Below are 22501 nucleotides of genomic sequence, written 5' to 3'. Positions count from 1 at the left end.
ACTAAGAAATTTGGTGGGCTCAAGGTCATGGCTGCAAATGGAAACACTATGTTTTGCATGAGGAAGATTCCATAATTGAATCTCCTATTGAACCACTACAAAGTCAATGATGATTTTTATGTTGTGAATACGAGAGGCACAAATGTTGTTCTCGATATGCAATGGCTTCATTTTCTTGGTGAGATCACATTGAACTTAAAATCAATGGAGCTGAAATTCTAGAATGAGGGTAGAATGCTAGTGCTGAGAGGAATGACAAAGGAGGGCCCCATATTGCTACATGCAAGGTGATGCAGGGAGTAGCACAGTAAGGAGGTATAAATGATTTTCAAATTTTGGTTAATCTCCTTTTTGAAATGGATGTAGAGTAAGTATTTCATAATCATCTGTTTGAGATGCATATTGATAGTTTAGGGGAAGAACAAGTTCCTTATGATGGTTTGCTTCTTGTGATGGATCTTGGTGGATAAAATCAATATGGCTTGATGGATGACCTTGTGGATTCAACACAAGGAGAGGAGTACTAATGTGGATTAGAGGTTGATAGGCCTTAGTGTAGTGGAGCCACTTTGGGGGTGAGTATCTATGCCAAATATCATTTGTATGGGATGTGGGGAATTAAAGATGATGGGAGACGCATACCATGGGGGATTATGGATCAAAAGGGTGAAAAGAATGTTGTTGTTACCTCTCTTTAGAGTCATCTATTGAGTCAATTTGTGTTCATACAAGTGGATTGGAGAGAGATTTTGAGCAAAATTTGGCATTTTACTTAGTTGATGACTCTTGGGAAGGCATTTCCAGCTGAGATAATGATCAGATTTTCTGATTTGGTTGATGATTATCAGTGTTATTTGCAAATCTACACTTTTTTTAGACCATTCAGCCTCTTGATAGGGTTAGTTTATGGTTTCAGATGAAGAGGATTACTAATGCAGCTAAGTTCAGTGTTGGATGAGAGTTTGGGCACCAAAAAGTTGTCTCTTCTTGTTTCCAGCTAGCACTTGTGGCTTGGACAATAGATTACTTTACATTTGCAACCATTATGTTGTAGTTCAGGATGTTAGAGAATGAGGGAGTTAGCATTTACAATCTTATATTTTTTCCTATGGTGCCATGGATTTGTGATTATGGAGAGCAATTTTCTAAGGATTTGACCAAGACCTTGTAGTGTTTGGTTGCTCTTCTCACTAGAGGATTTCAAGAGGTTATAGTTCCCAATAGTACAATGCTTTGAGCAAATGGAGCTACAAGCATTCTAGACTTATTTGGGATCCTAGAATCATGTTGAGTTTTATTTGGGATCAATCAATTTATGAGTTGGTGTTGCTTGAGGACAATCAGTCTTTGGGGAGGGAGGATTTTAATGTCCTTATTTTCACACCATACTGTTTTGTGAGCATTGGCTAGTTTTTGGGGTTTTTTGAAGGTTTCTTGGTGAGTTTCAATGTTCTTGGAGAGCTTACTTTTGGGTTTTCTTATATTGAAGCCATTAGAATTAAGATAGCTATTACTACAACAATTTAATGATATTAGCATATTACCACTAGTATTTATATATAAATAAGTTCAAATTATACATTAAAATTTAAAAATGATCTCCAATGATTGAGGAAAGATTTTAAATGTTCTACTTCCACCCTCATAACAATTGTTCTATATGTTGCTAGTTGAGTTCCTTCTAATTCACACCACCACAAGTCTTTTCTTGGAGGGTATGGCCATGGGAATAGAGGAAGATGTCACTCCCATAGCTAGGGTATCTTGTGACATTTAAGGTGGCCTTCTCCCCAAGGAAGCAACTGTGGAGGTGGTGGTGGCTATGACTATGGTGCTATTGGATCCATTGGTTTGGAAGCACCATTTGCATAAAAGTTTCCTCGGTTGACTCTTTCAATTTCATCAATTAACCAAACTAAAAGGAATTTAAAATGTCACTGAAATTCAGGATGTATGAGAACCTTTACTTGACATGGTTGATCCAATTGGAGGCAACTTCTAAGTTGATAAATAAGATGATTCTTCACCACCTTTATCTGATTATAGTTTAATAGCTCTTGTAGGTTAATGTTTCAGTTTATTTATAATGTTGTTCTGTCTGATGGTCACACACAAACTGTTTACTTTTTTAACATGCTTGAAAATTTGAAATTATGGTTATTTATTTGGAAAAAAGCTAAATTTTTGTAAGTGGATTTGCTAATGACCTATTTAAATTATTTGATTAAATGTATGATTATTTGTTTATTTGTGGTGCTTTGTTGGTCTGCAGGATTCATATGAATTTGTAGTGTTCATTTAAGGTGTGATTCCATTCCATTATCTTTTTGCATGATTAATGATGTACTTTATGTATGATTAATAGAACACACAAATCAATTAAAAAGATGCTTTTAAAATTTTTACATACAAAAGGATTCCTACTCTTCTTTCTTCTCACCTCCTAATAAAATATACACATAGAATTAGCCAAAGGTAAAATTGGAGTGCAATATTTTAGTAAATGTCCTAAAAGTAGGATAGATATCAATATAACAAAATACTGATATTACTACTAGTATTCCCTACATTTATATCTAGCATAAAACAATGTAAAGATTGATGAATTTCCATTGTTCCAACACTCTACATTTGTATCTTGGAAAGTAAAATCATATGTAGTTAGGTTATGTTCATCATCTATAATACAATTAAGATGCCATCAGTGATATGGAATTTATTATTGTTTGATTTCCATGATAAAATAACAGTATTTTTAATTTATTTATAATTTATATGAAGGAAATTTTTTAAAATGTGAATAAAAATTACTGACATGCATGCTTAGTTCTTTTAACTACTAACAACTTGGTTCTTTTATTTGCAGTCGCTTTCTTCAAGGTGCAGGAACTGATCCTGAAGATGTTTCAAAGATAAGAGAAGCTCTAGTTGAAAGGAGAAGCTACTGTGGACGAATACTCAATTATAAGAAGGATGGAACCCCTTTCTGGAACCTTCTTACCATAGCCCCAATTAAAGATGAGACTGGAAAAACTCTAAAGTTTATTGGGTATGTCTTTAGCACAAGTAAAAAATTAAGCTTTAGATGATTTAACAATTCTGGTTGATGATTTGAAAACTCGCTCTATTAATTGTATGAAATTTTATTTTCTTCCCTAAGTTTTCTATATGCTTATGTGAATAAATTAGAGATTTTTCAATTGGATCTCTCTTACCTAGATTATTTATTGCATAGTTCAAAAAATTATGACTTGGCAAAACTTAGCATGCCCAAATTTGACTTGAACTTGGTGACTCAGCAAAAACTTGTTAAAACTTCGCAAAATTTCCAAACATTAAATCTAAAGAACAAAAAACTACACTAGAGTTTTTTTCTGCAAAAAAGAAAAAAGCTTAAATCATAAAAAAAAGTTTCACTGAATTCTTCAAAGTGCAACCAAGCCAAAATTACTGTCATATAAAGCGCATAATTTGTTCATTTCACATTTATCTAAAATGAAAACACGGATCACATAGAGAAATCAAATTCACATTAAATGAACCATAAAACACTAAAAACAGTGTATTATAATTCTTCAAACAAGCACAAAACTGAAACCATGAAAATTCAAAATCTATTATATTTGTGAGATATCCACTATATCCATGAACAAGCATAAAATCTCATGAGAATTTATGTAGAAAATGCATCATAACTTAAAAATATTTCATGCAACTTTTCCAAAAGACTGCACAAGCATGCAACATTGCGAAGAGAATCTGAACAATAAGCACAAAAAATTCTGAAATTCACACAATAATTTTTCTAATCTATGGTTTATCTTCCACCATTAAACATCAATTACATACACGTCAAATTGCAGTAACAAATCCCAAATAACTGACAATTTCCATCAAGCACAAAACAATGGTGGAGTCATGTTTTTGCAACAAATGCATGGTGGAGTTGTGGGATTGCGTCCAAAACAATGTTTTTTATATTTGTAGTTGTGAGGGTTGTTTTATGCAGTAGCATTGAGGGCAGTCTACTATCATGAATGAAGTTGAGGACATCTTACAACCATGGGAAGGGAATTTGCATATGTAGTTGGGGTTGCAGGGTGTATGCCACAACTAGTTGTGATCAGTGTTTTTCTCATATTGGACTTGTGATTTCTTGATGAGGTTTTAGTAATTAACTCACAAATTTTCTACAAAAAAATGCCCCCATTTATTTGGGCAACTGGATTGGTAGCCTAATTTACTCACAAAAACATGTGAGCTACTGATTTTTTGGGCAACTCTTTAATCTGATTTATTGTAGGTGCCATGAGCCAATAGGTTTGAACAACCATGTTTTTAAAAGATACTTGGTGGATAATAGTTTTATAGTAATGTACAATTTTACACTAGAGTTCAATCCAATGTTCTAGAACATACCATTGTTTCTAGTATACTGAGCATAATGAGTATTGTAATTACTTTGTTTTATAATTTATCTATATGCATCAACAATGTAATTTATATTCTTAAACATTGAAACAACATGAATGCATAAAATGTAGAGAAATTTAGGTGTTTTGTGTTGTAATGCAAAACTAGTCAATTATGAGGGTACCGTAAAGATGATATATGGATTTTCTATGGCACAAACTTATTAGTTTAGAAGTTGTATTCTTAAGATTTCACTTGAAGCATTCTCTAATTGGCAAGTCAATGCTCAATCATCCAAACATGCACCAAATTGCAGGCATCCTTCTTTAGTAATAAGGAGTTCAACACTTGGCTCTTTTGGTGAATAATTGAAGGTCTAGCTAGCATAGATATATATAGAATGCCTTGTATTGATCCTAAGCAATTGATGACTAATTAATAAGTTTCTACTGAAATGGTTCACTTGTGTTTGGGTCTGATCATTCCTTTGATGATTGTCGTTGCAGAATGCTTGTTGAAGTGAGTAAACATACCGAAGGAGAAAAAGAGAAGATGGTACGTCCAAATGGGCTACCAGAATCTCTGATTCGATATGATGGTAATTCAAGTGTTTGGAACTTGCTGTTTTTCTAATACTAGGTTACTTCTTAAAGATTTGAATTAGATGATAATTTTTTTTATTGAATATTAGGCTTCTATATAGATTATTATGATCTCTTCTTGTTAAATTCATGAAATTAAGCCATGGCCTATGAATCTATAATAAAGCAAACAATTCAAGGAAGTTTCCTTTGTGAAAGATCCCTGATGGATCTTTTAAGCTGACAGGGTGTAATTTTTAATTACTTGTTTTAAAATAAATTCTTCCTGTTTATTAAATGATCTTTCAGAGAGAGACAGAAGTTGCAGAAAGGTTGTGTCTTTTGTTTCTGTTTTTTTTTTTCTAGATATAGGTAAACAATGAATAACAACAGCAGCAAATATGAAATAGGCTGGAAAATAATGTGCAATAATATAATATTCAGCCAATCCAGAATAGCTACAAATCGTACCAGGCAAAATACATAAATGATATGCCAACAAAGTATCTACCAACCAAAACAATGTTGCCAGCTGCAAGAAAGACCATCCACGCACAATGAAAAGAGATGGCTGATGAATACCAATCAGCAACCCATGTGCCAGCTAGAAGGAGGCCGTACGATTGTTGCAGTCACGTCCAGGCAGCCAAGGAACTCCCACGTACCAAGCAATATACCCAACATCCAAAGCCAAAGCTCTTCCAATGCTGAACTTGCACTCCAATCAAAGTTTGAAACCAAATGAAGCTGCTGAAACCTTCTATTGGGGTTTGTGTCCCAATATCCAAGCCCTGGGGTTTGCGTCCCAGTTCTCTAGAAATCGCTCCTCAAAGCAAATTCACAAATGCCAAGTTTGAAGATGTAAAAAGATAATAAAATAATGAGCCAACATCTCCTTTTATCTCCCTCTCAAAGCTACTCGAACCTTAAAGGGAGAATATGCTTTTACCTTTATTAAATAATGGCATATTCTTAATTAAAAGGCCTTTATGTATAGGAAAAACACCCCTTTCGTCAAATAACAAAACTCAAGGTGCTAGAAGGTCTCCGAATGATGAAAATAAGTTATAATAATTCAAAACCTTTCCAACGAGCTATAACACATATGCCTGCCTGACCAGAAGAAGCCAAAATCCCCTTATTACTCCAATTAGCTATATAAATAGCTTTATTTAATTAATAAGACGCTAACTTAGGAAATATTAAAAATATATCCCAAATAGCCGTATAATGCTCATCTGACTCCACAAGTCTGAAATGGAGCCTGCCACCTATCTGTGACTATTGTCGGAAATCATGGATCCTCGAGCAATCTTGTCCCTAAAATCTAGGGATGCTCCTAGAAGCTAGGAAACATACCCAAATCTCCTGAAACTGAACCCAAGGAATAGTCTCATGGTAACCCAACCCTAGGTACTGTCAAATCCTCCTAAATAGTAGGAATAGCCTCCACAAAAGAAGGAAATGCCTCCTAAAATTAAGGAACTGCTCCAAACTGGTCCACTACTGCCAGAATACTAAATCCCAAACACTGAATATCCTCTCTGAGTCTCTATCCACCACTGTCAGCCTACAAGACCCCAAAATAAGCTGACTCACATGTCTCTGCTAGACAGAGCTAAAGAGGGGACATGACAGTCCTCCCCTCTCGGAGATGCTTGCCCACAAGCAACTGCAAAGCTGGATGCTGCAAAATAGACTCACCCTCCCAAGTTGCATCCTCTATGGGAAGACCTCTCCAGCGTACCAAATACTCCCGAATCACCCGGTTTCTCAGCCGTCGTTCCCTCACCTCAAGAATCTCCTCAGGAACCAGAGTCAATTTACCTTCCTCATCCATGGGAGGCAAATCGGGTGATGCTGTAATATGTTGTCCTAGGGCCTTCTTTAGGCATGACACGTGAAACACATTATGAATTTTACTGCCAGGTGGTAACTCAACCTCATAAGCAACCTCTCCAACTCACCTAAATACTCTATATGGTCTGTAAAAACGAGGTTTGAGCTTCTCAGCTCCCCATAAGCTATTGTTATAACTTAGACCAGCATCATGAATGAGGTTGTAAATGTTATTATACCAATGCCAACCAAGGATATCGATCCCGATCTCAATGTCCATCAAGTAGTCATATCTCTTCACACTCCCATGCAACTCAAGAGCTGATGTAGACCATGATAAATCTGCAAGTGCATGGGAAATCGCAGTAGGACAGCCACTAACTACCGGAGAGTCAAGGGAGATTGAATCACCAACCAACAAACACATAGCTGCCATATCACATGAAATTTGTGACACATCCAAAGAAGAATTGTAGATGCCCTTATCACCAAACAAAATTGTTTCTTGGGTGGCTGTTCCACTACGAATGATATCCATAAAGTCACTGTGCTCATCCATGATTGCATATCCTTCAAATTTGTGATCATCATGAAAATCCAATGATGCAATATGTGACTCCTCTAAAATTGGTTTGCAATCAACATACTTACTTTGCTTATGCTCAATCTCTAAGTCTTCTTTTCTTGGAAGAAAGTGTGATCGAAGATATGCAACTCTTTGTTGTCTTGCTTGATTTAAACGTTTGTGGCGCTCCTTGATTTGTTGTAAGTGCTGCCTTGTCTGGACAAAAAACAACTTAACCTGCCGTGCTCTTTCTAGACCCCCTTCATTCAACCTTCCAGACTGTTCTAGCTGAGTTGCTCCAAAGCACATAAAATCAGTCCCATGGTGAGATGCATCATCAAGCTTATCGCACAACATGATTGCACCTTGTGTAACACCCATGGTAGAATCTCTAGCACTCATCTCTTCATGCTTAGAATTTGCATTAACTTGAAAAAGAAAAGGTATTTTACTGCTGTTATAAAAATCAGAATGACTGTCATGCATTTGTGTCATGTCATCAACTCTTACAAGTACCTCTCTATTGAAAATAACACAAGCATTTTGAGTGCTATCACTTATAGAATATTCTTCATTTGTTATTCCATGTATCATGGTGGCAAACTCTCGAGAATGAGAATGTACACAACTGTTGTCTCTAATCAAAATTTTGGGCTCCTCCTTTATACTTTCTTTCGAATCATCAAACATCACCAACTCTTGACTTGTCCCATGTCTATCTTCCCAAAATTGAATGCCAACATTAGATGACTCGATAACATTGTCTTCTACATGAGTATGGGCTGCTAGCTCACTGTTATTACCTTTCCTTGTGTTTCCTTTGAAGTCTTCAACACTGAATTGTACCTGCACACTCTTGGCTGCCACATCTTCAACAATAACCATTAGCTTCCTTGGCTCTTTGTTCACTGCTGATATGCCTATTGTCGGTGTGTTATTGATTTTTCTTGTCTCAACTGAAGTACTGCTGTCAACATCAACTACAAACTCAGCATAAGATAAGTCTTGCTCCTCATTATGTATGGAGTAGTGTACGTCGCAAACTTCTTCAGACTGATTTAATACTGTTGTTTTGATATTAACAAATCCAGTCCTCTTGGAAGAGACATCACCAAAATAACCATGCTTAACCAATGTATCATGTATACCAACATTTGCAAATTCAATTTCACTACTTGCTCCATGAATAGGAGCTGCAAATTCATGTAATTGAAAGAGGATGATGCTGCTGTCCTTAATCATAGACTTAGGAATGATTGTAGCCTTTCTTCCATTACCTTGGAAAACTTCAATGCAAGAGTACACTTGCATACACTTGGCAGCCCAATCAAGTAACATATCAAGACTTGAGACTAGGACATCCTTACACTCAAGCAAAGTGTCAACATCATAAAGGTGAGACATCAACATACAAACTGATTTGTGTTCTTCTCTAACTGCTATTATAAAATCAGATTGTGGGCAAATAGAAGTTCCCACCACAATCTCATGCTTATTTATCCTTTCATAAATGTCAACCATGCTATAGTTGTCTTCACTATCCTTCTTGGATTTGTGCCCATATGAAATCAAAATATTTATGTCCCAATTTAGGAAATCAGAATTATGTTCAAACCTTCCCAAGGTGTCTTCATTGCCATTCCTTGTATTGTTCTTGAGGGTAGGGTCTCCTTTCATGAATGTTGACCAATGAAGTGTACCCTGCTGCAAGTAACATGGATTTATAGCTTCCATAGCTGCCTTTAATCTAATCCATACCTTCACCTCCATGATTGCTATACTTTTCCTTACCAATTGTCTCCAAGGTGTAGTATGCAAAACAAACCAAACATTATCAAAATGCAAGATCTTCTTAGTAGACAATCTCTTGGACTCCATAATAAGCTCTTTAAGATAAAATGCCTCATGTGACCTTAACAACTGTCCTTTCATTGTAGATGATGCATGATTAGCCAATTTGAAATGAAATATGTTCCATTCCACACAAATGGATATGTCACTTGTGGCTAGTCCATCAAGTGTGTAAATATTAGCATTAATGTTTTGAGTCTTCAAGGGGCTCTCTAAAAGAGGGAAGTCATAGACTTCATAAGGCAAACTAGACCAAACTGAATTTCTTGAATCATACCTCCTTTCTTCTTCACACAATGTAACATGCTCTTCTTGTGGGCTTACCTCAAGAAGCTTTTCCCTTGTAAGCTCTTCATCTACACATTCTTCCCTTGGAAGAAATAACGATCTAATGTATGACTCTCTTTGTCTTCTTGCATTATCAAGTTGATTGCATCTTTCCTTGAACTCTTGCAAGTGCTGTCTTGCTTGGGTAGCAAGCATCTTTGCTTGCATAGCTCTATCTAACCAATCTCCATTCAACCTTTGACAATGCTCTATATCTGCTGCCCCAAAGTACACAAAATCTGATTTATGATGGGTCGTTTCATTCATGCTAACCTCTGATTTTTCTTCATGTATGGAATTGGTCTCAACAATAGAGTTAACTAATTCACTAGAGAATGCATCTGTTTCATGTAACTCAACATTCATTCCTTCAGAGTTGTTTCTACTGTCATACTCTCCAACGGAATCCACCTGTAAGACACCTTGCAAGGATGTAGAAGTCTCATATGAATTATTCCCTAATGCTGAGATTTTTTTTCACCAATCAAATCTGCCTGGCTATCAAAGTCATCAACTAATTTTCTGCCAATCTCATTTGCAGACATCATTTCCTTTGCTCCTCCACTACTTCCCTGGTTCTCAAATGACTCATGTTGCCTCCTTGGTTGATGATGTGGACTCGAAAGCATCAAGTCATCTTCATTGGGTATTCCCATGAATTGTGTGAAGGAAAAACAGTCACGTATCTTTTTCGGAAGGGAACAATACTTGTCATAGTTGTTCATAACTGTATCATTCAATGTCTTTGCAGGAGACCTCCTCTTTGTACTAGTTGATGAAGTCGTACCCTTAGAGTGTCTGGAACTCCCTGAAGGTGTTTGTTCAAATTTTTTCCCTGTTTGTTTATTCTTAGACAACCCTGTCATGATGACCAATTTGGTCTGCAACCAAGCTTCAATATAAAATCAAACTACTGATCTTCACCCAATAGGTTGGCAAGATCAAGGCTCTGATACCACTGAAAGATCCTTGATGGATCTTTTAAGCTGACAGGCTGTAATTTTTAATTATTTGTTTTAAAATAAATTCTTCCTGTTTATTAAATGATCTTTCAGAGAGAGATAGAAGTTGCAGAAAGGTTGTGTCTTTTGTTTCTGTTTGTATTTTTCCAGATATAGGTAAACAATGAAAAACAACAGCAGCAAATATGAAATAGGCTGGAAAATAATGTGCAATAATATAATATTCAGCCAATCCAGAATAGCTACAAATCGTACCAGGCAAAATACATAAATGATATGCCAGCAAAGTATCTACCAACCAAAACAATGTTGCCGGCTGCAAGAAAGACCATCCACGCACAATGAAAAGAGATGGCTGATGAATACCAATCAGCAACCCACGTGCTAGCTGGAAGGAGGCCGTACGGCTGCTGCAGTCACGTCCAGGCAGCCAAGGAACTCCCACGTGCCAAGCAATATACCCAATGTCCAAAGCCAAAGCTCTTCCAATGCTGAACTTGCACTCCAATCAAAGTCTGAAACCAAATGAAGCTGCTGAAACCTTCTATTGGGGTTTGTGTCCCAATATCCAAGCCCTGGGGTTTGCGTCCCGGTTCTCCCGAAATCGCTCCTCAGAGCAAATTCACAAATGCCAAGTTTGAAGATGTAAAAAGATAATAAAATAATGAGCCAACATCTCCTTTTATCTCCCTCTCAAAGCTACTCGAACCTTAAAGGGAGAATATGCTTTTACCTTTATTAAATAATGGCATATTCTTAATTAAAAGGCCTTTATGTATAGGAAAAACACCCCTTTCGTCAAATAACAAATCTCAAGGTGCCAGAAGGTCTCCAGATGATGAAAATAAGTTATAATAATTCAAGACCTTTCCAACGAGCTATAACACATATGCCTGCCTGACCAGAAGAAGCCAAAATCCCCTTATTACTCCAATTAGCTATATAAATAGCTTTATTTAATTAATAAGACTCTAACTTAGGAAATATTAAAAATATATCCCAAATAGCCGTATAATGCTCATCTGACTCCACAAGTCTGAAACAGAGCCTGCCACTTGTCTGCGACTGTTGTCGGAAATCATGGATCCTCGAGCAATCTTGTCCTTAAAATCTAGGGATGCTCCTAGAAGCTAGGAAACATACCCAAATCTCCTGAAACTGAACCCAAGGAATAGTCTCATGGTAACCCAACCTTGGGTACTACCAAATCCTCCTAAATAGTAGGAATAGCCTCCACAAAAGAAGGAAATGCCTCCTAAAATTAAGGAACTGCTCCAAACTGGTCCACTACTGCCAGAATACCAAATCCCAAACACTGAATATCCTCTTTGAGTCTCTATCCACCACTATCAGCCTACAAGACCCCAAAATAAGCTGACTCACATGTCTCTACTAGACAGAGCTAAAGAGGGGACATGACACTTTGAAGATGTTTACCAAATACTTTCTATTTCATAATGATCTTCACCTAGAGGAACATTCTGATTGATTGTTATAAGCACGATTTTCATAACTTATGTCGAGCATTTCAATAGACAATCCAAATTGATTGAATGAACATGACACAAATTTGAAGAGTCTAGTCCATGTTGATTGCAGGTCATGAACAATGTTGATCATATGTAGTCACTGTGAGTCATATGATTAGTTTTTCGAGTTTTGAATGATCAGTAAAAGCAAAGGGTATAAAATTATAAATGGTAAAAGATCAAATTCTATATACATGTAATATTCCCAACAATTTTTTTTGATTTTTTCAACAAGATTACAAACACAACCACACCTGTTAGGGTTAGAGAAACAAATCCAAAACCAGCTAGAAGGAACCCTACACCTTTTGTTCATTGAGAGCCCAAGATGGGAGTCTGAGAGCATACGGTGGCAAGGGATCGTTAGATACAACTTCAGATAAAATCTTATAACAATAATGGGCCCCAAGCCATCCCCTTCCACTTTCGAGCGGGATAGAAAAACTAGAAAGCTTGGCGGTAAACCAGCCAAGGAGAAATAACAACATAACGAAAATGAATCACTCTACCGCATATCGTAGCGGGAGGATGAACACACACAACAAAGCTCAACTCAACCGCTTATGCAGCGAGAGGACCATTACAAACAAAAATCACTCTACCGCTTGTGCAGCGGGAGGACCATTACAAACAAAATATCACTCGATCGCTTATTCAGCGGGAGGACAGAATTACAAAGATCAAATGTAGGTGGCAAGCCAACCTCTTCCACTTTTCAGCGGGGATTTGCTTTACAATCCAGAAATGGCTGTTAGTACTACTATCTAGCCTTACAAATAAGAAATGCAATGCATAGGAAAGAGAGATTATGCTGTCCAATACTACTGAATAACTCCAAACTTATCACAATTAACAAACTCAAACCCACCAACAAAGAAATAACACACTAAACTAAAAATACAATCTGTTGTCCACATAACATGCAGAAAACAACCACTTCCAAATTCACTGTTGTGCTCATAACTCACCCAAAACAACTCGGAATGACTCAAAAACAGAAGCAAATGAAAGCTATAACTGAGGCCATGCAACAAGAACCCCAAACCTGCACTGCGAACACCACAAACAATTGGCACGCAACCCAAGGCAACCTAGGAATGGTACGAACAGTAGTAGAAAATTGATTTGCAACCAAAAATCAGAATGCACACCAAAAGCGACGCCAAAGTAGGAGCAGGATCGCCCTCCAAACACTCTTCCAACGGACTAATACCCAGAATGATTGATTGCACAGGCAGGGAGATACGATCAAATCTTCGCTTCAGCCACACCAAAAACGAGCAACACTGAAATCCACACCACACATTGGAAATCTGAAAATGCACACTGAAAAAAATCACCAACGATCCAACACTCAGCTAGGTACTATGTCTCAAGTACGAAACTGGCTAAACTAGGGAGCCACAACTCCGAAGCTCAAGTTCACTCACCATTTTGAAAACATAACAATATGATTTCTTCAAGATAACCCAATGAGGAGCCCATCCCTTGTATTTATAGATTTCTCCCTCTGAAATTCAAATGCAAATGGCGCCCAAATTCATTTGAAACTCACTTAATTTCATTTCATGTCCTCCTCAAGACATGGTGTCCCCTTTCCAGCCTCCCTAGTCGAACTTTATCACGGTGCACAAGTTCGAATTTTAAGAAAATAATATTAAGTGTAGAATGACTTCATTTGGATGCCCACATGACTTAGGAAATAAAATGGGACTTAGGATAAATAACATTATCCTAAGTCATTCGTCAAAATATAATCAGTGAATTAATTAAATATTAAACTTTAGAATAAAGTGATAATATATAATTAAACAATTATAAATCGCCCCTCTGATTGTTGCCAAATCAACCATATGAACTTGAGTGCAGAAGATACTAATTCTGGATTGGATTGGAACTCTGCTCAAAACTGCCACAAATAACTCTGCCTGAATTGATACTTACTAAAAATAGTAAGTCGTGAAAACATCTCCAAAAGACATGCTCATCGAAGCCTGTGAGAGTGCTCGAAAGACCTAGAAAACCCTCAAAATACAGTCAACTGCCACCAACTTACTAAAAATAGTAAGTTCAGAAATCATTCCAGAGCAGAATGCATGCTAGACCATCGTGAAGCTCTCGAAAAACCCAGAAGGAATCCTTAGTTCTTTCTGCCAAACTCCAACCTAAACATCCATGAAAACTACGAAGAATCCTCCTAGAAAATAGGAAACCCTAATTCCTCATTCCAATCAGCCTATGGGTCTCCGGAATAGGCCAATGGACCACTAATTACTCCTTATTGAGAAGGGGACATTAAAATCCGCCCTCCCCAAGATTGCTTGCCCTCAAGCAATTGCAAGCCCGTATGCTGCAAAATCTCCTCATTCTCCCAAGCAGCATCCTCAACAGGTAAGTTCTTCCATTTGATCAAGTACTCCTTGATCACCCTTTTTCTCAAAGAACGCTCCCAGAAGTCAATGATAGCTTCAGGAATCAAAACCAACCTCCCTCCTTATCAAGTGGAGGCAACTCTGCTGAAGCTACAACATTATGCCCAAGAGCCTTCTTAAGGCGAGATACATGAAATACATTATGAATCTTGCTGCTTGCCAGAAGTTCCAACTCATATGCCACTTCCCCAATTCTTCGGATGACTCTGAAAGGGCCGTAGAAACGTGGCTTCAATTTCTCAACTCCACTCTTCTTGAGAGTAGATTGTCTGTAAGGCTAGAGCCTCAAGTAAACCATGTCATCCACCTCAATGGTTAGCTCAATCCGCTGCTGATTAGCATACAAAAATTGCTGGAGATTGTCCCTCAAAGACCTCAAAATATTTTGACTCTGTTGCATCATATCCTTCGCCTGAGGGGTTCTGCTGTCACCAAATATGAAATTAGCAAAGCTAGGAGCTTCATAACCATATAGTGCCACGAATGGTGACATCTTGATGGACATGTGATAGGAGGAGTTGTAACAATACTCCCCTAAGTGAAGCCACCTCAACCATGCGCTATGCTGCTCTGAGACATAGTTTCTGAGATATCCTTCTAACCACTTATTCACTATCTCGGTCTGCCCATCAGTCTGAGGGTGATAACTTGTGCTTGGAGTGAGCACAGTACCACATAGTCTGAAGATCTTTTGCCAAAAAGCACTTAGGAACTTGTTGTCCCTATCACTTACAATGTTCTTCAGCAATCCATGTAACATGAACACCTCCTGAAAGAACACATCAGCAACTTGTGCTTCTGTAAAAGAGTTGGTGATGGCAAAAAAGTGTGCAAACTTAGTCAATCTATCCACCACAACATATACACAATCCTTCCTCTGAGCCCGTGGCAACCCAGTGATGAAGTCCATGGATATACTTTCCCATTTCTGACTGGGAATGGGAAAAGGTTGTAACAAACCAGCTGGTAGAGTGTTCTCATCTTTGTTCTTCTGACATGTATGACACTCCTTAATGTATCTCAAGACATCATTTTTCAACCCCTTCCAAGAAAATATTTCTCAAATCTGCCTATAAGTCTTGAAATAACCTTGGTGACCAGCAAGGGGAATGTCATGGAAGGTCTGCAAAATCTTCTCCTTAAGCTTAGATTCAACCACAATGAACATCCTTCCCTTGTATAAGATTATCCCCTCAACCAATTTGTATTTTTCATCATGAAAAGTACCTTGAAGAAGGCTAGTTGCAAACTGATTTTTGGCATAATTAGCAAGCAACAACTCTCTCCAATTTGCAGTAAGCTCGCACAAAGAGCTCAAGTGGGGTCTTCTGGATAGAGCATCAGCCACAATGTTATTCCTCCCTTTGACATACTTAATGTCAAAATTGTAAGCTTGTAGCTTACTCACCCATTTCTGCTGTCTCTCATTCAAGTCCCTCTGATGCATGAAGTGCTTAAGAATGTTGTGATCAGTCTTAACAACGAACTTACTCCCCACAAGGTACTGCATAAACTTCGCAAGAGCATGCATTATGGAAAGCATCTCTTTATCATATATGGAATAAAATCTTCCAGTTCCTCTCAATCTTCTACTTTCGAAAACAATAGGATGCTTGTCTTGCATAAGGACTGCACCAACACCTTCTCCTGATGCATCACACTGTAGTTCGAAAGGCTTAGTGAAATCTGGTAAGGCCAAAACAGGGCACGAGCTCATAATCTCCTTTAATCGATCAAACATTGTTTGTGCCTTTTCTGACCACTCAAAAGCTCCTTTCCTAGTGAGATCTGTGAGGGGGGCAGCCAATTGAGAGTATCCCTTCACAAACCTTCTGTAAAAACCACATAGACCCAAGAATCCCTTCAAGTGTGTTATGTTCATAGGTGGTGGACAATCAATGATAGCTCCAATCTTTTTAGGATCCACCTTCACAACTTCTGCACTGATGATGTGACCAAGATAGAGCAACTTTCTCATTCCAAATTCACATTTGGACTCCTTAGCAAACAGGGATTCGGACTCCAGTATACTGAGCACTTCATCTAAGTGTTGCAAGTTCTCCTTCGAAGACTTGCTGAAGATGAGGATATCATCAAAGAATATGAGTACAAACTTCCTCAACTGTTTCTGAAAGATCTTGTTCATGCAAGACTAGAATGTGGCAGGAGCGCTAGTCAAGACAAAGGGCATGACTAGGAATTCAAAATGCCCAAAGTAGCATCTGAATGCGGTCTTCTCAACATCTGATGCTCTCATCCTGATTTGATGGTACCCTGATCTGAGATCTATCTTTGAGAAGAACACTGCACCATGTAGCTCTTCAATGAGCTCATCAATCGTCGGAATAGGGTACCAATTCTTAATGGTTTTCTGATTTAATGCTCGGTAATCCACGCACATTCACATGGTCCCATCCTTCTTTTTCACCAATACAATAGCCAAAGCAAAAGGGCTCTTGCTTGGCCTAATGTAACCCATGTCCAGCAGATCCTTAATGGCCTTTTCAATCTCATCCTTTTGCTTCTTGGGGTACCGGTAAGGAGTAGTCATGACAGGTTTAGCTCCTTCTTCAAGCTCAATGATGTGCTTGGTGCCACGCTCAGGAGGCCTACCAGGGGGTGGATTCTCAAAAACCTTACTCCTTTTGGTGATTAGAGCTTGGATGTCTGCGGGGTGGCTCCTTTTCTCCTCAAGTGGACTTGATGGCATCATTAAGCACTTTGCTGGCCACTCCACTTGGCCATGGCGGATCAACCTCTCCATCCTCTTCAATGATACAACTCTAAGACCACCATTGGACATTCCTCTCAATACTACCTTCTTCCCACCAGACACGAATTTCAGCTCCATGGTTTGCAGATTTAATGTGATCTCACCAAGAGATCTCAACCACTGAATCTCAAGGACTGCACCATCAGTCCCTCCAATGCTAACCACAAAGAAGTCATCTCTAATTTCATGATTTCCCAACTTCAGAGACAAGTTGGAAACCATGCGGTTGCATGATATAGTGGAGCCATCAGCTACCATGACTTTGAGGCCTTCTACTTCCTCAACCACTAGCCCCCTCTTTGCAACAATCCTCTCATCAATGAAGTTATGAGTCGCTCTCGTGTCAATGAGAGCAATGCCACGATGTGCTCCTATCACTCCTCGAACTCTAAAGGACTCATTTTTGTGAATGCTCGAGAGTTGAGCAACCACTCCTCTATCTTCTAGTTCACTTTCAAGCCCTTCAGAAGCTTCTTCATACTTGCTGTCCTCATTTTCAGTCTGCTGTTCTGAAATTTCAGAATTGATCCATCAGTTGAATAGGACTCCATTTGATGTAAATTTCCCTTCCCATGACATTTATGTCCTGGGGCCCAAGGTTCTCTGCAAGAGTAGAAAAGATTCTTCCTCTGGAGCTCTTGATGAAGCTCATCATCTATCCGAGAAGGAACCTTCTTGGTCTGATTTGAAAACTTCTTCTTATCCTTTCGGAAAGGAAAAGGCTTGGATTGAAATTTACTCTTTGGCCCAGCCAACTCCATACTCCTAGACTTCTTGATGGCCTCCACCAAGGTAGGCAGATCGAATGCTTTGACCCATCCTTTCAAGGGCTCTTCAAGACCTTTTGTGAATAGAACAACTAGCCTCTTCTCTGAAATGTTGCTTACCATAACTGAGAGATTTTGGAACTCAGTTATGTAATTGTCCAGAGCCTTGCGGTTTGAGTTGAGAAATCTCTCTAAACTTAACGCCCGGATCCTTTGAATCAAACCTCTCAATCATCTGGTTTGTGAATTCAACATAAGTGGTGATCAAGTTGTGGCCAAGGGTGACCAACCCATGGTACCACCATTCGTGAGCAACACCATCCAAGTGCAATATAGCGAACTTGATGGCATCTTCTTCAGGCATAGGCCTCAAAGACAAATAATTGTCCAACTTTTGCACCCACGCTCTAGCTGTACTCTTACTGCTTCCATCAAAATGTGCTAGAGTAACCTTCCCAAGAGCTTGTTGATAGTCTCTTGGAGTGGAGTATCGATTATCATTTCTTCCTTCCATCCTCTTCTTCTGATTCATGAACTGGTCAAGAGACAAGACATTTCAAATCTCTTGGGGAAGTGATGCATACTCCACGAAACTAGCCCAGATCTCATCAGCCACAGGGATTTCTACTTCAGGAGGCGATGCTTCCCTTGGAAGGAAAACTAATTGCAAAGGTCTTGACACCGATCCAACAAGTATTCCACCATTGTTGCTACTATGGTTGCAGCCATTCCCATTGCCACCAGAATTGTTGGAAGTGTTGGCATTATTTCCATTGGTATCTTGATTCTGGTTTTGACGATGACATCCTCCAACATTCTGATTAAAAGTGGCCAACAACTGGGACATCATGTCCATCATAGTATCAAACTTTTTCTCAACTCTCTCCATAGCCACATTTGAATCATGCTGACCAAATATTCTCTCTCCCATTGAATCCACTGAATTTGTTGAATCAACTTCCTGGTCTCTCTTTCTCAAAATTTCTGAAAAAGTTTCCTCTACTAGCACTGGCGGTATCTAAAATTGTTGCCTTCTCTGTTCTCGATTGTAGTATCTGATATCTCTGTCACTCATGGAACCCTTTTGTCACACAGACTGGTAGGAAGAATGACTATGATACCCCTGTAATATCCCCAACAATTTTTTTATATTTTTTCAACAAGACTACAAACACAACCACGCCCGTTAGGGTAAAAGAAAAAAATCCAAAACCTGCTAGAAGGAACCCTACACCTTTTGTTCACTGAGAGCCCAAGCTGGGAGGATGAGAGCATACGGTGGCAGGGGATCGTTAGATACCACTTCAGACAAAAGCTTATTACAATAATGGGCGTCAAGCTAGCCCCTTCCACCTTCCAGCAGGATAGAAAAACTAGAAATCTTGGCGGTAAACCAGCCAAGGAGAAATGACAACATAACCAAAATGAATCACTCTATCGCATATCTTAGCGGGGGGATGAACACACACAACAAAGCTCAACTCAACCGCTTATGCAGCGGGAGGACCATTACAAACAAAAATCACTCTACTGCTTGTGTAGCGGGAGGAACATTACAAACAAAATATCACTCGACCGCTTATTCAGCGGGAGGATAGAATTACAAAGATCAAATGTAGGAGGCAAGCTAGCCTCTTCCAATTTTCAACGGGGAGATGCAATGCATAGGAAAGAGAGATTATGCTGTCCAATACTGCTGAATATCTCCAAACTTATCACAATTAACAAACTCAAACCCACCCACAAAGAAATCACACACTAAACTGAAAATACAATCTGTTGTCCGCACAACACGCAAAAAACAACCACTACCAAGTTCACTATTATGCTCATAACTCACCCAAAACAACTTGGAATGACTCAAAAACATAAGCAAATGAAAGCTATAATTGAGGTGATGCAACAAGAACCCCAAACCTGCACCGCGAACACCACAAATAGATGACATGCAACCCAAGGCATCCCATGAATGGTACGACCAGCAGCAGAAAATCGATCTGCAACCAAAAATCAGAAAGCACACCAAAAGCGACACCTAAGTAGGAGAAGGATCGCCCTCCAAATACGCTTCCAACGGACTAATACCCAGAATGATTGATTGCACAGGCAGGGAGATACGATCAAATCTTCGCTTCAGCCACACCAAAAACCAGCAACACTGAAATCCACACCACACACTGGAAATCTGAAAATGCACACTGAAAACTTCACCAACAATCCAACACTCAGCTAGGTACTATGTCTCAAGTACGAAACTGGCTGAACTAGGGAGCCACAACTCCGAAGCTCAAGTTCACTCACCATTCCGGAAGCATAACAATATGATTTCTTCAAGATAACCAAATGAGGAGCCTATCCCTTGTATTTATAGATTTCTCCCTCTGAAATTCAAATGCAAATGGTGCCCAAATTCATTTGAAACTCACTTCATTTCATTTCATGTCCTCCTCAAGGCATGGTGTCCCCTTTCCAGCCTCACTAGTCGAACTTTATCAAGGTGCACAAGTTCGATCTTTGAGAAAATAATATCGTGTAGAATGACTTCATTTGGATGCCAACCTAACTTAGGAAATAAAATGGGACTTAGGATATATAACATAATATTTTCCTTCCTAAGTCTTTCCTCAAAATATAATCAGTGAATTAATTAAATATTAAACTTTAGAATAAAGTGATAATATTTAATTAAACAATTATAAATCGCTCATTGATTGCTACTAAATCAACCATATGAACTGGAGTGCAGAAGATACTAATTTTGGACTGGATTGGAACTCTGTTCAAAACTGCCACAAATAACTCTGCCTAAACTGATACTTACTAATAATAGTAAGTCATGAAAACATCTATGAAAGACATGCTTGTCGAACCCTGGGAGAAAGCTCGAAAAACCTAGAAAACCCTCAAAATCCAATGAGCTGCCACCAACTTACTAAAAATAGTAAGTTTAGAAATCAATCCGGAGCAGAATGCATGTTAGACCACCGTGAAGCTCTCGAAAAACCCAAAAGGAATCCTCAGTTCTTTCTGCCAAACTCCAACCAGAACATCCCTGAAAACCAAAAAACACACACCACACTAATGATTTTCAGATTTTAATATGCAACCCAATCACTGGAAAACACAGACCAGCAACCATAAATCTCACCAAAATGTTCATTTCTCTATGCACACCCAACGAAAAGACCCATGAACAGATGCAAATGATGACTAGAAGCTAGGCGATGAAGACAAACTGATAAAACACACCAAACAAACTCCAAACAATAATGCATGCTAACCAAAGCACTTACAATAGGGTACGACTAGGCAAAAAGTTCGACATGCATTTAAAAATTCAATACTTAGAGTTAGGCACTGAAAACTTACAAATATATTCGCCCATGGCCTAAAGGAAGAATAAGCCAATACCCAGAATGAACAGATGCACAGGCAGAGAGATATGAATGAAAACGTGCTACAACCATACCCAAACCAGCAGCTAAAAAACACACACCTACAACACTTCAAAATCACAAACTAATACAAAAATCTGCAACATTGTCTTCAATCCACTTTCCTGAATGAAAAGCAGTCTTTGGCTCAACTAGTTGCTGTATTGCAAGCAAGAAATTGAGCTATGGCTAGGAGGTAAGCATTCCCTGAAGCTTCATTCGAAATTTTGGTAGCATTTCGATATATTTTTCTCATAGATCCCAAAAATGAGAGCCAAGGTGCATATTTATAGCTTTCTCCTCAAGTCGAACTTCCTTTCCCTCCAATATGGGATTAAACATCCACTTTCAAATATCCTTTAATTTGCACTCATTTCATTTCATTTCACTTTCTCCACATTGCCCGAGGGATAGTAATATTTCATTTAGAACCAAAGTATTTTCTCCCTTTAGTGGCCACCCCATATAGACAAATATTAAGTCAATTGCTAGGATATAATTTTAATGAGAAAATACCTCAAAAGGGATGTCCAGCCCAACATTTGAAAATTAATAATTTGAGCACCAAATTGACCCCCCTTAATGTCATACCCAAGTTACGCCTAGGCCAAGGGAAAAGTAATAAAGTATTAAAAAATACTTTTGCTTCCAAATACTGAATACTGCCAACTGCATTGCTGAAAATAATAATCTGAGTTTGAACACAGGATCCTGCCAAAAAAATACTGCCAAAAAATAGCCACTGAGTTGAGTTGCAGAACCCCTGCCAAAAATAGCATTGCTAAAAATAGTACTTAATAAAAATAGCATACTGCTAAAACCAGTAAGTGTTTCCAAAGTTATTTTAACATCATTCTGAGCAGTCATTGCAACTTACTAAAAATAGTAAGTCTGGAAAAAGTCTTTAGATTGATTTGCATGTTATACCACCGTGAAGCTCTCAAAAAACCCAAAGAAATATGCCTCCACTCTCTAAAAATAGTAAGTTTGCCAAACTTTGTTGCTTGCTATGCATGTACCATGATTGC

General features: G+C 38.4%; 1 protein-coding gene across 1 annotated transcript in view; it reads left to right on the top strand.

Moving 5' to 3' along the window:
• Window positions 1–22501, top strand: part of LOC131069093 (phototropin-1) — a 200255-nt gene that overhangs the window by 8614 nt on the left and 169140 nt on the right. The window contains exons 3-4 of the mRNA XM_059210054.1: window positions 2867–3049; window positions 4920–5011. Of these exons, the coding sequence (XP_059066037.1) occupies window positions 2867–3049; window positions 4920–5011 (275 nt within the window). The remainder of the gene's footprint in view (window positions 1–2866; window positions 3050–4919; window positions 5012–22501) is intronic.

This window comes from Cryptomeria japonica, chromosome 1, assembly GCF_030272615.1.
Source record: "Cryptomeria japonica chromosome 1, Sugi_1.0, whole genome shotgun sequence".
NCBI lineage: Eukaryota > Viridiplantae > Streptophyta > Pinopsida > Cupressales > Cupressaceae > Cryptomeria > Cryptomeria japonica.
Note: the sequence above shows the minus strand (reverse complement) of the source record. Positions and strands in the feature narration are given on the sequence as shown.